Below are 17,054 nucleotides of genomic sequence, written 5' to 3'. Positions count from 1 at the left end.
GTACATTTTTTTCTGTGTCCTTGACTTGCTACTGTAACTGCATTTTATCTGTCTAAAGTGCTCGCTCATTATACATTTATGCTCTTTCGGTTGTTGCTGGTGCACCCGGTCTTCATTTAAGTCTTCCAAGTCACTGTCCTTCCTCTGATCAGTGTAATCTATGCAACGCACATCTGCTGTTCACTCACACGAGGCATCATGATAAGGTTCATTGGACTCGATACAAAAAATAAATAAATAAAATACCAGATTTAAATATAGCTGATCACAGCCTTGTGGTCATCTACTCTTGCACCTCTGGACCACTACACACAACTCCTTGTTCTGTCCGCTTAGATTTGTACACCCCACCATGAAAACAACTGGTGTAAGACGATGGTCCTGATTGGGCTTTTGAGCTTCTGACACAATGCGCCTTTGGGCTTAGAAACTTACAGACTTTTCAACTGAAAACTGTTGTTTCGTCTCTTGCTCGTAGACCAAAACCATGCTCTCATCAACAGTGATGACATACATAAGTATGAGTAACTGCTCATACTTACATACATTATGTTTGGGGTTTTTTTTTTTTAAAAAAACAAACATTTTTTATTAGGTGGAGTCCCTCAACTTTGTGTACACTCTTGCATTTAGTGTCTGCTATAGCCTGTCCATGTTTCATATGTCTTGATAAGTCTATTCAAATAAGAATCTCAACTGTTATCATAGTCCTACTGCTTGACATACCTTTTTTTCTCTCCTGCTGCAGAGGGCGAGTACGTAAGCGAAGCCTTGCTCGTGCCCGACCGATGCCGTTTTCTCCACAAGGAGCAGATGGATGTCTGCGAGAGTTTCGTGTACTGGCACAACATTGCTAAGGAGGTGTGAAGCAGACTACTGTAGACAAATTTAAAAATTGCACAATGAAGACATGAGAGGTCAATCATTTTAAAGAAGATGAGAAATTTTTATGTGACTGACACATTCTGTAATTATTCAGCCAGCGCTATTAGGTGGTCTTTGTGGTGTATTGTTCTTGATGTCATACTTCGTCAGAACTCCCACTAGAGATGATTTTCTGGCAGAGAGGTGCCAGACTCCTTCATAACATCTCATGTTAAAGTTTTGCTTTCAGAATAGAAATTAATCATTTTGTTTTTATTTTTAGAATTGTCTACTTTTAATGAAATTTCTATCGTGAACAACGTATTTTTGACACTATATCGAAACACTGTGACACTATGTATTTGCTTCTGAATACACTCGAAATTTGACTCTGTTTTAGGAGTGCACTTCAGACAATCTGGAGCTCCACAGCTACGGGTTGCTGCTGCCATGCGGGGACCATTACCGGGGTGTTGAATACGTGTGCTGCCCAGGACGCGGAAGTTCTGGTGATAAAGGAGACGCAGAAGAAAGAGACGTCCCTGCTGGTCCTAAGACACTTGCATTCCAGACGAGTGGAAAACTCAGCTCTGTGTAAGATGATTCAGCTTGACCACGCAGACATGTTGTAGGATGAGGCTGTGGTTTGTGTGAAATATTTATAGTCACCCATTTTCCCACACAGAACCAAAGTGACAGCACCCACTCCAAGCCCCTTTCCTGAAATAGATCTTGATGATGATTTGGAATTTGAAGATAATGAAGTGGTAGAAGACGAAGACGAGGACGAGGAGCAGGAGGAAGAGGAGGAGGAAGAAGTTGATGAGGATGAGGCAGAAGGAGAGGAGGAAGAAGAGGAAATGGCCACGAAGGATACAGAGTATGAATACCCTATCGACTCGGGTCCCTACCAAACATCGGACTACTTGGACACCTTCTACTATGAGAAAAGCCAAAAACCCACCACCTCTTCTCCTCTGATGAAGGGAGACAGCCGTAAGTCTGCCTCACTGTTTCTGTTCATCTTTCTATTGTTGAGAGAGAGAAAAAAATCATGCCCCACTCATGGTTTAGTAACTGTTGTTACCAAAAACATCAACTAGGTTCTCTGCCATTTCCAAACACATACGGACTCACCAGTGCGCCTCATGCATGGATGTAGCAAATATACGCCACAAACATGCACACATGTCGGTTTCATGCTCTACTTTTCAGTAGCTCAGCTCAGTTCATGAAATGAGTGTGTCTGTGTCTGTGTGTGTGTGTGTCTGTGTGTCTGTGTGTGTCTGTGTGTGTGTGTGTGTGTCGCATCAGTCTGGTGCATAGCACAGCAAGGCCCCAGCAGGGTTCACTATGGGTTTTGCAATAAATGGAGCAGTTGACCACTTCACACTAAATTTCAGAGCAGTAAATATTGATAGTACTCATTATGTGTGGGAAACACAGTAAGCAAAGAAAAACCAAAACTGGTTGATCATTTTTAGTCATATTTGTGTTGGGTGATGTTATGGTGTTGTCAGTGGTTTATTTTTACTCAAAATATTTTTAACCTTCATCCCATCAGTATGTTTATCTTATACTGAACTATGAGTACTACAAACTGTGGTCTCCGGGAGTAAACAACTGCAGGAAACGTTAAAACGTAAACTGCAAAGGCAGGTTTTATACAAGATTTAAAAAATTAAAAGAAATAAATTACAGCACGAAAAGAAAATATGTAATAAAAAATATCAATGTAAATGAATTGTAATCATTATTTTATTGTATTTAAAAAATAGGTTTTAAATAAGAAAAACCTTGTCAAGTACAACAAACTAACATTAATAATTATGTGGTTAGGGATTAAACTGTTTAAACTCTGTGACTGTATATTTACACATTTTTTTTACTGTTTTTTCTTTTACTTTCTGCTCATTTCAAGTAAAAGAAACTATAAAAAAACGAAAAAGTTAAATCCAGTGGCTTAGTATTACCTGTTACCACTAGAAGTATTGATCCTAACATTGTCTTAGATATACTGAATATGTATTAATTTCATTAAAAGACGTGGTGTAACTTATCACAAAAAAATTCTGAAATAGATTGAACTCAAACATATCCAAGTCTTTCAAACATTGCTTCTTTCTTGATGCTGTCGCTCTGTGACCTGCACTGTCCTTTTTAATTGCAAGATAATTTCACTTTGGCTCTTGCAGCCTACATGACAGTAACAACCTGTTTCCTGTCTTTCCCATCTAGTGACTACAGCTAGGCCCACAGATGGTGTCGATGTTTATTTTGAGAAGCCAGTAGACGACACTGAACATGCCAACTTCCTTCGTGCCAAAACAGACCTGGAGGAACGCAGGATGAAGCGCATCAATGAGGTGAATTTCACAGGGCTAAGAGCAGGCTAATGGCATCTTGGCTGGCAGGTCACACTTTTGACAGGTGATTCATTAATCTGGAATGAGATTTGCTTATCCGTTGCTCATGTCCTCTAATCTAATTCTGAAAAAGACAGTACAGTAGGCCTGTCCATGCTCTGCCTGCATTCAGGGGAGCTGATAATGAAAGACATTTCTTAAATAGCTCCCAAATAGGGCTGGGTTTAAGATTTTATCGTGCAATGTGGAAACCCCCTTTCATTTCATTAGTAAATACTACAACGTAACAAACTTGTGTTGCTGCCTGATGTTAAAGTGCCAGGCTGGAGAGCACATACATGCCAAACAGTAGATGGTTCCAGTAAAGTGAACATCTTTGGACTGTTGGGCACATCATGACAAAATTGGAAGATGTTACTCTGACGATCCTGCGACAAGATTTTCAAGTTGTTTTCTGACATTTCTTCACAAAACATAGATTAAAGAAGAAAATAACTGCGGGGGTATTTGACTGGCGTCTTTCGTCATGATCACAAGACAGCCGTCATACAGCTTCAAGATTGTTTTTTTTGATTTGGGTTTTCTTTGTGGTATTGCATAGCACCACTGCAGCGTTTTCTTTGTTATGAATGCAGTCAGACCATGTTGTTGAACTGATGCCTAAACCCCAAAAAGAAAACCTAGTTTGCAAATTAGATAGCTGTATCTACAAGTCCTATCAGTTTTGAAGAGACAAAAGATGGTGTCTTTTGTGCTCTCAGTTTTATGAGAGGACTGTCTCTGTCACGCACTCTGGACACATTCTGTGTGTTTGAATCCCTCAGATCATGAAGGAATGGGCAGAAGCAGACAACCAGTCAAAAAATCTGCCAAGGTCAGAGAGACAGGACCTGAATGAGGTAAGCAGGCATTTATTAAACCTGCTTTACTGACTTACAGTTGCAGTATCTCAGATAAAATGAACAATTATGGTCTTTTCTCTACCAGCATTTCCAGTCTGTGCTGCAGACGCTGGAGGAGCAAGTCGCTGGAGAGAGACAGAGACTTGTGGAGACTCATCTTGCCCGAGTTGAGGCCATTCTCAACAACAACCGCCGCCTGGCCCTGGAGAACTACCTGACAGCTGTACAGTCTGATCCCCCTCAGGTAAAACTACCCTGGAGTACGGAGGAGGAGAGAAGATAGAGATAAACAATCGCAGATCTCTTGTCGATCTGTCTATATTTATACCCGGCAGCAAATTAGAGGAGCCTTTGTCTCATTTTCTGGTATTTTACTTCTCACCCTTATCTTCCCCTAAACTGTGTCTTCCAGCCAGAGCGTGTGCTGCAGGCGCTGAAGCGCTACATGGCTGCAGAGCAGAAGGACCGCAGACACACACTGAGACATTACCAGCATATTGTGGCAGTTGACCCCCAGAAGGCCGAGCAGATGAAATTCCAGGTGTGTGTGTGAGAGCGTGTGAGGTATTTGGTTGAGGTGAGCACACACCTGTGCTCTGCACATGTGAGTCTCTTTTCTGCAGACCCTGAAACACACAGAAAACAGAGAACTCAACGATGTGAGGCAGCTACAAATCCTCTTTTTATTCAACTATAAGCGAAGCCGGTCTTTTCTGACTTCAAAAGATTTACAATCTGGTAGCACTTTTCATTTTAATTCAGTAATAACATTTAAAAATAAACAGGTATTAATTACGTCATTACACAGTGTTAACAGTGGGTATATCTGGTTAAAACTAAGACTCATATTTTTGCTATAGGGTGCTAAGGGATCAGGAACATATCCTAATAAAGAGGAAATACACTAAAGACACTAGTAGCATATTAATATTTTGGAGGCTATACAGTAACCTGCTAAAATACACAAAAACAGGAAGATATCAGTAATAATTTGGATTATAAATGTAATATTATGACATTAATCAGGTAATAAGATGAAAAAGTTGAAGTAATGCATTTTAAGCTAATATCGCCCCTTTGTAACTTACAGTTTAAGCTCTTTTGGTCAGAAGCATGAGCAGAATCGATTTGTATTTCCTGCAGGTGTACACACACCTTCATGTGATTGAGGAGAGAATGAACCAGAGTCTTGCCCTGCTTTACAAGGATCCTACACTGGCTGAGGAACTGCACAGTGACATTCGTAAGCTATACTGCCCTGAAGATTTTCACATCTATGGCTTCTGTTCTGTGTTGCTGTTGTTGTTTTAATGCTTTTAAAATCTGTGTTGATGACTTTGTGTCTCATTCACAGAGGAGCTGGTCAGAGCAGAGCGAGGTGACATCAGTGAGCTGATGACCACCTCCTTCTCTGAGACTCGCACGACTGAGGAGCTTCTGCCTGCTGACAGCGAGGAGGAGAAGGATGATGAAGAAGAAGAGGAGAGAGCCTTCCAGAACAGGCCCTATCCCCCTCGCATTGGTACACAGTCCCTGTTAATCATATGCACTTAAGCAAAATTTGACATCCGGGTTGCTCTCGTTAATGACGTTTTTCCCCCCCTGATTTTCTCCATAGAGCTGCAGCCTAACAACAAGAACGGTGAGCTAGGGTTTCCTATCGTTTTAATTCTGAATTTTCCCCTTTTGTATGAATTGTAGTATGTTTTGAGTTACACTTCTCGTAGCTAAACTGTTGCTGCACTTTTGTCTGTAGATGATGAATATGATTACACTACATCTGAGAGAGGCCCTACTTATGAATATGAGGAAAAGGTAAGATTGTAGCCAGTCTAAAAGGCTTTTAATATCTTTGATAGACTTATGTGTGTGTAAATGTTCTGTTTTCTGTGACCCAAAATTTTGCTTACCCTTGCTGCTCTTAGATCAACACGTCTGTAGAGCTCAAGCAGGAGATCAGACCTAATGAGATCGCTAGAGATGAACTGGTAAGAGTATATGCATTATAATTTCCTTTAAGCCAAAAAAAAAGAAAAGAAAATAAATTACCAGACCCATTTCTTGCCTCGACTTGTGTTTAATGGCACACATTTCTGTCTTTCCACAGCAGCCTGATGCGTTGGAGACATTTAACCGTGGTGCCATGGTGGGCCTGCTGGTCGTAGCTGTTGCTATCGCCATGGTGATGGTAATAAGCCTGCTGCTCGTGCGCAGGAAGCCATACGGCACTATCAGCCATGGCATTGTTGAGGTACGACCCCAGCTAGACCATTCATTTAAGTGAAGTTCCTATGAACATGCAATTCATACTTGACCTTAAAACACTTTACTTATTCAGATTAACCTCCTAAGACCCAAACTCTTTCATAGCATGCATTTCTAATTTCTCTTTGTTATTTGGGCTGATTGGGACCTGATGAATGTAAAAACAAAGAATTACCTTTTTTTTTTTTTGTAGCATGATTTTTGTTTTTGACAAAAATGAGATCCACATATGAGGACATTCTTTTTAAATTTTGATAAAACAGTGGCAGTATAATGTCCTCTTAAGTGGATATCAGGCCCTTGTAGAGCAAAATTTAGTATTTTGGTCAAGACAACCCAAAATGTGATATCCACATATGTGGAGGCCAGGTCCTAGGAGGTTAAAGGTGTTTAGGTATTTTTTAAAGACTCTTTTTAAATTTTACAGTCTGATATTCAGCTGTGAAGATCATAGCAACTCATTGGAAGGATAGATGTCAATCCAAACATTTCAGGAATGCATTATTCTTGCCAAAATGTAAAATATAGTAACTTCCTCTGTGCTAAAATATGCAAGCCGTTGCTATTATTTAACATGAATAATGTTAAAAGGTTCTTGTTAAAATAAAATGTATATTCAGTACATTGCACTCTATACACAATGTAACAACACTGCATAGATTAAGCACACTGAGAATTTGAGATTCTAACTGCTGATGGGCAGCTAGCTCCAGCTACATGTACAACAAGTCTTTCTATTGAGCAATAACAGTACTGTTACTTTAAGATCCATATAATGATTATTATCAAGTTTTTAGAAGTTCAGAATCTGGGCTAGACCTCAAACAGTATCCTTCCTGTCATACAGTGCGTCACTAAATGTCTTCCTGCCCTTCTTGCCTGTGTATTCAATGTTTCTTAAGCATGTAACCTCAGAATTGCAGATTCATTTGCAAATTTAACCTGCAAACAATATGAAAAGTTTCCAAACTCATTTTTTGCAGACTGTAATTGCAATCTAAGATGCCATTTATCATGTTATCATAGAATCATGCTGTTCCAGGCATCCCAGGTTTACCAACTGTATCATCAGTAATATCCAAGTAGCTCTTGTGAGTTTCCAGGTGTAAAAACTGTGTTGAATCCATCAAAAAACATTAAAGTATCGTGGACCTCATCTTCTGTCACATCTAGCCCACAGTTTAGTTATATCTCAGGCCATGGTGCGATCCTTGCTTCTGACTTTGTCTTTAGTGTGTTATGACTCAGGGTCTTGTGTGTCTCGCAGCAGGTTGACCCGATGCTCACGCCAGAAGAACGACAGCTCAACAAAATGCAAAACCATGGCTACGAAAACCCCACCTACAAATTCTTTGAACAGATGAACTGAAGCGTCGGGGCAGCCAGCAAGTCATGCCTGACCACACGTTGCGTCCCTCGACTCCTCCCAACAGTGATGTCCCAGCTACACTCCCTATGTTGGATTTATGATATGTCGCAAATGTAAAGTAACTGAATAAGTACGGGGGTACTTCCCAAACCCACTGTAAATGACCCGACAACAACCAATCATCCGATTCATCACCTATAATGTAATACTCCTTTGGCTTAGAGTCTGAGGATGTTTCTTTGCATTAGCAGTGTCACAACATTTCATAATCCTAAAACCATTCACCTCCTCCCAGTGGCATGACTTGACCTACTGCTCTTCGTGAGAAGCTGAATTTGAACGGTGCATAATGCTTTATAGTATTTATTTTCAGTAGTAGTGTCTCTGTTCAGATTGTACCACAGTTAGATGTGATGTATCTGTGTAGATGAGTGTGAGTGACAGCTGAGTTTAAACATGGCATAAATCCCAATTTAAGTAAGAGTTAGTGATAAAAACAAAAACATTTCCAGTGTATTCTTAAACTAAACTTACCTCCATGAGCTACTGTTTCATCGCACAGTGCAAAGCACGACTACATTAGGCAAGAATGGGGAGGTGTTAACTTTGAATGTGTCAGACATTAGGCTTTGATTGGAAACACAGAAATAGGCCACACTAATCGATACAGAGCTATGTGCTGGTGGTACAAAAGAAAAATGTTTTTTTTTAAAAAACAACAAAAAAAAAACACCAAATATTTAATTTAGCTTATTTAGTCAGTGAATGAGTTTGTTTTATTTGTTCTGCTATCTAAAGAACTGTAAAACAGAATAATCAGAAGTCCGTTATTTTGATGAAAGCATGACAACTTGGTGTATGATGCTGCAGTATTTATTTGTGTTGTTCCTGTCATTGCTTTTGAAAAGTCGGAAATGTCACAGTTCAAAATGGACACTGTAAATAACGTAAGAAGTACATACTGCTAGATGTAGACATTTCTATGATTAATTTGCATTGATGTAATGGAATAATACATAAAAATAGTACATTGTGCTGTTATGAGAAGGAGAAACATTTTCCTAACATGGCTGATTGAAAACGGACTGTTGTAAAAACCAGCACAAGACAACGACACAGCAACTACTTTCTGAATGTATTTAAGGTAGATGTTGAGGCTCCATCTTCTTTTCGGTACTGCATCATTCCCTTAGAAAACCTTAGTAGGAGTAGTTAACTTCAGCACCTCCAACAGACTACATGCCTGATGCCCTTTCTCATCACCTTGTGTAGCAGCCTGTTCATCGTCACATCTTTTGGCAGGTTTGAATTAGAGCGGAGCGGCTTAACGGTTAGACGTATCGTACCGCACAGAGCAGTGAGTGGAAAGAGGGCACAGCTATAGTAATGTGAAGTGTCAGCGTGTGCAGTAACTCCCAAAAAACTGACCACACTCTGGCATGATAGTCGTACTGTTTAACACCTTTGAACACTACAACATTTGAGCGTTAGTAATCTAGTATAGACGCTGTACTTAAGTTCCTATCATCATCAAGAAGCTTTTCACTAAATGATTCATGGTAGTTTGTCATATTTATGAACAACATACTACACCATATAGGTACTACAAAAAGGGACTGTCCCCCCTTTTTTTCTGATTAATTGTTAAGTGCTTAGTGTATCGATTTGATTTCATTTAGCAACATCGTGTCACATCGTCTAGGTTAAAAAGGTCACGTTGTGGGATGTTGCTTTTGATTCATCAGTCTTTAACTATGTGCGACATAGTGCAGAAAATCAGTACCAAAATCAGGTTATAGTTTGTTTATTTCTGGGTGACATTTACTGTAAAAACAAAAAACAAAGACAGCAAGAAAGAAAAGCAGCTTTTGTTCACTGTAACGAGCGTTAGATTTGTTTTTGTGTGAAGCTTGTTTTGAAATAAGCGAGAGATTTTGACTATTGGACTATCCAATCTTCTGTTTCTTCTTGTTAGGTGCGTTCATTGCAGGTTGCGGTCGTGTTATGACAGGTAAAGAGAAGTCATAGCTCCTGTATAATTTGTACAGCTACGTTAGTGAATGAAAACATTGTACGTTCGCAGTTTAAGTCAGTTGATCTTGTAATGATACTACTGAAACCATAGATGAGAATAAGCTTGCCTGTGTTTCCCAAACCACTGAAGGTTTCCTACCAGCATTTAGCAGACTTAGAACGGTGTATACTGTAGTTACTCAAATCACATTTGTACTTATGTCCTCTGTCGAATTCTAGACTTCTTTGTTGGTCTGTCCCCCTTACTTCCCAATGAACTATAAACAATGTTATTGAAATTTTAATTGCTGCATTATTGCCTTTTACAATGCTGTGTTTTGGATGTAATGATTCTGTATTTTTTATTTGTATGTAATAATCATTTGGATCAAGGGTCGTGCTTTTCACGTGTAATTTTAGAAGCTTGGACAAGAAACACTGACAAGTAAATGTGAACTACAGACAGACACATTGCCTCTGCCTAATTGACAAGGGGTGGCACTAAGCACAAGATGAGCCAAATTGATCTAATTGCGTACAGATTGCTAAATGTTAGACACCGATCCCGTCTGTCTGGATTCAATTATACTGCAGAATTTTAGGGGTGTTGATAGTAATGTTGGTCTTCATTTTCATTAAGAGTTTTAACCAAAGACATGATCCATAAATAATGAGACAGATCATCAAATTTGGCAAACTGTTTTCCTGTGTAACTGTACTGCAAGCAATCTGACAAACTGAAACTGGTGAAGCTAATTAACAGTCTAATAAAAATGAGTGACCCATAAAATATTGTCTGTGCTTTTTAAATGTACTTACATGCGTGTTTCTCTGTCTATACAATGTACCAGGGGTGTCAAACAGATGGCCTACAGGCTTGATGGCTCTGAAAATGGTGAAAATGTAAGAAAAAATGGTGGATTTTTCATTGTGTTTTGCACCAGGAAGCATTGTAAAGCATGGCTTTAATGACAAATCACACCATGAGAGCTGTCCAAAGACATTACTTATGGCACAGCCTACCACACTGAGCTAAGATCAGCGATGATGCATTTCTTTGGTTAACTACATTAACATTTCTTTGTAATCTGGGTCTTCATCATCTTTTATGTGAAAAGATCTTACTCACACTAAAGAGAGGGACATATACATGTCAGTTTTATATGCAGTGCTTATGCTGGTCCAGCACAAAAGCACAACAGTAGTGAGTTAGAAATAGACACCACTCCTCTTTACCACAATCGCATAAAAGGAAATTCACTGTCATGCTCCTCACAGAGGCAAAATGAATATTGAATATTGATCAAGTTGTAACTTGTGCAATACAACCTATGATGTAAAAGCCACAGTCAAAGGGGGGAAATCTGACTTACTCACACTGGAAAATTAGTTTCTTTTCTTTTTTTCTACTACTGGCTCATTTTTCTTGGGAAAGAGAAACCTAACGTGATCTCAGTTTACACTGTTTCTTTTGCTAATTAACAGTATGTTAGTTTCATTAGTGAATTGCCTGTTTATCTTAACTTAAAGGTGCAATTTGTCAGCAGCTGTGTATGTGAATTCAAAGTCCTGCTCATTTGTGTGCCACGCATTGATGTAATATTTGGTAGTAAGACTTTGTGCATGATAAAAATCTTAACCAATGTTAAGATAAGGTTTTCTCTCAGCTTTCAGTATGGAGTTTCAGTGACTCCTAAAGCCACACTGTCACTTCTGTGAAGCCAAAATTGCAGTTCACTTCCTTTGTCAGGAAAAGCTACTATGATACCATCATTTCTTTAACCTCTAAAAACAAAACTGTTTCAACAAATACACTTGAGCTCAGCTTTAAATGACTTCTGTATGAGGTGTCAGAGTGGAAAACTTTTCACTTGCATTGCAGTTCTAGACATATACAGTACATACAGTACTAATTACCCATTCATTCTAATGGGTATTTAGTACGTTAGTAGCTTACTGGTATTTTCCTTTGAAATGAATGTCATGCAATGAGTAATGCTATACTGTAACTGCGCTGCGTGTGTTTTTCTTTTTTTTATGCCTGCTTTTTTTTTCTTTTTTTTTTATTAATTTTAAAGTTGCCTTGACACAGTTCTCAAGTAGCTATTCACCTGAGAGTCACCAGCGTGGGCAGGTCTCACATTTCCTTCACCCACAAATTACAAAGAAGTGTCAAGCCCCAGCCCCTGTCTTTACACAGGTTCACTTCTTCCAAACCACAACACTGACGGGTAGTCCTGCTTACCCAGATTACTGTGAAAACTCTGTGTGGCTGTACAGTGACAGTTTGCCATTGATGCTTCCAACACACATAACTCATCTTGGTAGTGGTTCCTCTGAAGTCAACTGCTCACATACCGCTACTGTGGTAATGTACGACAACTCATATTAAACCAGACTTTAATCAAGTTGCATTCTGAGTGTGCTTTTTGTTTAGTTCAGTAACACTTTGATTCATTCAACAAAACAACAACATGAAACTCCTTAAAATGCAGAGATTAAAAGCCTCCGTAGGTGGATCAAAGATTTTACTGCATGAAATGCGCATTTGAGCAAATAAAAGATAAATGTCATTTTCATCATATGACACGTGGGTGGTGGATGCACTAATGTGGAATGTGCAGATGAGCACAAGTACCCCACACAGTTAGACACCTCGGTGAGTCAGCAGTGATGATGGGTAAATGTCTGATGGTGATTGTCAACTGACGACGGGTGGGACAGCAGGTGTTGTGGAGTGGGGTGTTAGGGGGGCCTGAGAGTCTTGAGATTACTGGTAGGTGAAGCCCTTTGCATCAGCTCTGGCTTTTTCTTCCTATATAATGCAAGGTGACATTTAAGCACTGGTAAATTGCTAATTTGACTGAGAGGAATCGATGAGATCAGACTGTCCAGTGGTTTGAGCAACATTTGACAATAACTGCACAAACAAGGGTATGAACAATAGCCCTCAAATGTCACCGCCTTTATTTGTAAGCATGCACACAGCACGATACCTATACGTGATTAAGTTATCATGAATGGTCAGATATGGTATATTACATCGTGGAATTGTAACGTATGGCAGTAATGCACTAATAACTGCAAGAAAACCTGTTAAATTAAAAAAAAGGTAAGCTGAAAAAAAAACCCACACAAAATGACAGTTTCTAGTTTTTTCCCTTCTTAATGCAACAACCTGTCAAACCTGTGATCACAGCCATTACAGGAAACCACCTTGTGGTTCACACTTTATGCATGTCCCTTTATCATATAGGTGAGAAGCATGTATGACGAATACTACTTAATCTTAAGTGCTTTATATTTGGAATTAAGTTCCATGTAAATGATGACCTCTTGAAAATTATTGGGAAAAGCAGTTTGCGCACTGTATTCACCACATAGGAAATGTTCACATTCACAAAACATGCTGCCAATGGCAAAATGGATGGAAAAAAAAAACAAAAAAACCCCAAAGTTAACTTAAAATTCTCTAAGATCATGCATGATCGTGCATGTGCATGTGGAGAAACAAAATCACTTTTTATGTGTCGCTTTTTTAATTTTGCAACTCTGAACAGAGTCAAGTGGGGGGTTTTAATACGCTATTCATTTCTTTTTTGTCTTAATATGCAAACAGAAACCTTGCAGAGAAAAAAAATTCTAGAGCAAGATCTTATCTCTGCTTAAAACAAACTACTCACCACAAACCAAAATATAGCATACGATGCAACACATTAGGTGGTGTTTATTGTAATATATAAGACGCAGTAATCATGTCAATTTATATCCCTCATGACAACTGGACATAGCAAGAACAATAAGGGCAGGAACAGAGTTCTTTATAGTAACTTAAGAGCCATGCACAACGAGGGTAAATGATATCCATTCAGTACGATTTGCAATTTATTAATACAACAGAAATAGCAAATGATAGCAATAGCATTATGATTCCTCTACGAGACTTAAGTTAAAAAATCTATATAAAAACAGCTTGATTTATACAGCTTATATGAGACAATTAGGATTCTTTGGTAGGTTTTAAAAATACAGTGCACAATGGGAAAAATCTGATCCATGTGTTTCTAAATAAATGTTATTGACAAGGTCAGTAATTCATTCAGCATGTAATCAAAGATTGGTTCTGAAGGTGTTGACGTAAATATGAAATGCGTGTAGTTATAATAAGCTGATAGTAAAATAAAAGTAATGCAGTTTTTACTGTGTAATATAACATGTTAGATTTACTTTAAACAGTAGGTCGAACACAGTGTTGTTGTTGTTTTCTGCATTTCCAAGAGCAACTTCCTGAATGTAAAGAAAATACAGAAAAAAAGTTTCCTGCTGAGGTTTTTACCTCAAGTGGTGTTATGGAGCTGTTTTTCAACAAATGGGCACTTCCCTTGCTTGTCTTGGGTGTGTGTATTAGTACATGAAGGCCAGTGAGGCCTTGCTAGTTCCCGCACATGCTTTTTCTAATATTTCACTGAAAAACAGGTGGTAGAAACATACTGACATATGCAGAAATGTACTAAATCTGTTTCCTAGTAAACAGAGCATTAACAATTTGATTTGAAAAAGAAGGTGCACTCTAAGTTCTATAGTTTTACATGCAAGGACATAATTAAAAAAGCCTACAACCTCAGACAAACAAGACAAAAACACATGAAATATAACGCTGTGCCACCATTTATTTAAAAAAAAAAAATCAGAATCAGTGAATCAACAACGGAGAACACTTTGTGATTCACTAGCGTGCAGAACCATCTTTAGCTAGTATAACTAAAGATATAATGATTTTGTCTCTTGCATAATAGTGGAGAAATTCTGACCACTCTTTTTTACAACTTTGCTTCAATTGATTGTGGTTTGCGGGAAATTGTTTGCGCACAACTACCTTAAGGTCCCACCGCAGCATTTCAGTTGGGTTGAGGCCGGGTTTTTAACTGGGCTATTGCAACACCTTGATTCTTTTCTTTTTCTGGCATCCTGTTTTAGTTTTGCTGCTGTGCTTGGGATCTTTGTCCTGTTGCGTGACCCCATTTCAGCCAAGTTTTAGCTGTTGGACATACAACCTCATTTGTCTCTAGAATATATTGGTAAATACAGGAACACAGCTGGCGGTTTGCAGAGCTTAGGCTATGCTGCCATGTTCTTTTAGAGAGAAGAAGATTTTTACCAGTTCCTGTTAATAACTTTAAAATTCAACATGCTAACTGAGGCATGTAGAGTCTCAGATGTAGCTCTTGGCGTTTTGCAGTTTCTCTGAGAAATAGATGCTCTGATTTTGAGGTGAAATTGCCGGGCGTCCACATGTCATATCTTGAATGTTTTCCACTTATGAATAATCATTCTTACTGTAGAATAATGGACTTCAGATTGTTTGGAAACTGTCTCATCAATCTTCCCAGACTGACAGACAACAACAATTGCTTGTGTTATAACATACCTGATCTTTCCTTCTTGGCATTGTGTTAATGTACATCTGAATGCTCCATAGCTGCCAAAAGTCTTGTTTTTGTAGAGATGCTTAAACTTGCTGATGATCAGCTAACTGGGAGCATTTGATTAGCACCAACTGGTTGCTACTTGCTCTCTTAATTTCTATGGAAGTAGCACCAGTTTAGTATGAACTTTCCACATAGCTTCTGTATTTTGGCTTCTGTATTAACTGTGTTGTTGTAAAAATGGGCTTCTATTGAAATAATTTTAGAATCTGGTAAGGACCAGATGATTTTATATTGCATTCTGAAATGTAAAACCTTAGCAATGAAAGTTGTACTACTTTCTTTTTTCATGACTGTATAACGCTTTAAAAATGTCTTTGCAAATGTTCTTGCACTTTGTAAACATCAAGTATATACACTACATTTTAGTAAGCATTACTCAATTAAGAACTGAAATACTTACATGAAACTGTTTAAACTTTAGTCATCCACAAATGGCTTGTTACTGGAACCGAGTCTATGTAATGCTAGCTAGCAAGTTAGCCAAAGAGAACCATTATTCTGTGTGCAATGGAGTATTAGATATGTCATTAACATGACATTTTATTGTGCTTGTAGTTTCAGTAAAAGTAAACATGGCAGTCAACAGTAAAACCAAAGAAATCATTTCACTAGGCAAAGCAAAAATTAATATAATTCATGCAAAAAGGTGTTTTCAGGCTTTTGACCACACACAATAGTATTTTACCATGTTCTCTTTTAACAGTTTTTGCATGTTGACTCAAACTAAAAGCTATTTTATAGAGCTTCTACAATATTACATAAGTTTAGACAACACTGGTTTACAAGTAATACTACTGACAGCCTCAGAAATACTGATACTTGCTTTCCAGTTGTAGTTTATGTGCTACCATGCTGCTGAAATGAACACTACATAAAGTCCTAGCTCTATGTTGTACATATGTTTTGTTTCAATTTGTACCCATGATTGTTTGTCTTTTACACTTGCAGCATGTTCAATTGTGCAAAAATAGTCTACTGTCTTTCTTCTGTACCAACCATGACAGCATACCTCATGTTGTTTTGTCACCCTGTCACTGTCACTGTGTGTGTACCTGGTGTGTGTGTATGTGTCCACACATGCGTGTACACAAAGAAAGGTTCCATTATAGCCGGAACTATCTTGAAGGTGGTAAAACCACTTTGTGAAGTAAATAACACTGGTCATCTTATTACACTGGCGTACTATATTGGTAAACCAAGGATCATTAAATTTATGTGGAAATAAAGGTAATACCAACCACCTAAGTAAATATTGCGGCAGACCAAGGTAACCCCCTCTTGACAACGGCACTCCTGAAAAGCATCTGCCTGCCTAAACATCATACCTTCCTTCAGTTGAACAGTTTAAGGAAGTTAAAATAAGAGCCAAAGATCTTGAATCAGCCTTGAATCTCCCCAGATTTTGACCAAATGAGCATCCACAATGCACATCATGCCTGAGTGGGTCACAGCTCTTTGAACAGCAGGACTCTAATACAAATATTCGAGAACAAGCTTTAATGCCGTTTTTGATCATTCTGCCCTCCTAACCACTCGGCAGTTACTGTTTTCACTTTGTGAGTCTTGCCTCTGTGTGTGTGTGTGTGTGTGTGTGTGTGTGTGTGTGTGTACGTATCTTTGTTTGTGTAATAATGGCAAAATGTGGCCCGCCCACATTCACAGACAGACACACGCCCACGTTCTCAATAATCTGTCGGGCATTTGTAACTGCAATTAAATTTGTAAATGCAACTATTTCTAATGACGAGTGTGGTTCACACGGTGGTCTCTAATCATTTTTAGGTGG

The 17,054-nt window shown here is 38.6% G+C and overlaps 1 protein-coding gene across 2 annotated transcripts in view; it reads left to right on the top strand.

The window, feature by feature from the left end:
- aplp1 (amyloid beta (A4) precursor-like protein 1) overlaps window positions 1-10,569 on the top strand; it is a 34,115-nt gene extending 23,546 nt beyond the window's left edge. The window contains exons 4-17 of one of the 2 annotated variants that reach the window (XM_013277027.3): window positions 749-861; window positions 1,265-1,458; window positions 1,550-1,860; window positions 3,103-3,230; window positions 4,055-4,129; window positions 4,218-4,376; window positions 4,545-4,673; window positions 5,276-5,375; window positions 5,487-5,654; window positions 5,751-5,774; window positions 5,889-5,947; window positions 6,058-6,120; window positions 6,240-6,383; window positions 7,668-10,569. In XM_013277027.3, coding sequence (XP_013132481.1) covers window positions 749-861; window positions 1,265-1,458; window positions 1,550-1,860; window positions 3,103-3,230; window positions 4,055-4,129; window positions 4,218-4,376; window positions 4,545-4,673; window positions 5,276-5,375; window positions 5,487-5,654; window positions 5,751-5,774; window positions 5,889-5,947; window positions 6,058-6,120; window positions 6,240-6,383; window positions 7,668-7,766 — 1,766 coding nt within the window. In that variant the 3' untranslated portion in view covers window positions 7,767-10,569. Of the gene's footprint in view, window positions 1-748; window positions 862-1,264; window positions 1,459-1,549; window positions 1,861-3,102; window positions 3,231-4,054; window positions 4,130-4,217; window positions 4,377-4,544; window positions 4,674-5,275; window positions 5,376-5,486; window positions 5,655-5,750; window positions 5,775-5,888; window positions 5,948-6,057; window positions 6,121-6,239; window positions 6,384-7,664 lie in introns of both variants that reach the window. The other variant, XM_013277026.3, reaches the window with a different exon arrangement.
- The last annotated feature ends 6,485 nt before the right edge of the window (window positions 10,570-17,054 follow it).

Source organism: Oreochromis niloticus, linkage group LG11 (genome assembly GCF_001858045.2).
Source record: "Oreochromis niloticus isolate F11D_XX linkage group LG11, O_niloticus_UMD_NMBU, whole genome shotgun sequence".
Classification (NCBI taxonomy): Eukaryota; Metazoa; Chordata; class Actinopteri; order Cichliformes; family Cichlidae; genus Oreochromis; species Oreochromis niloticus.
This window is presented reverse-complemented; position numbering and strand designations above follow the sequence as displayed.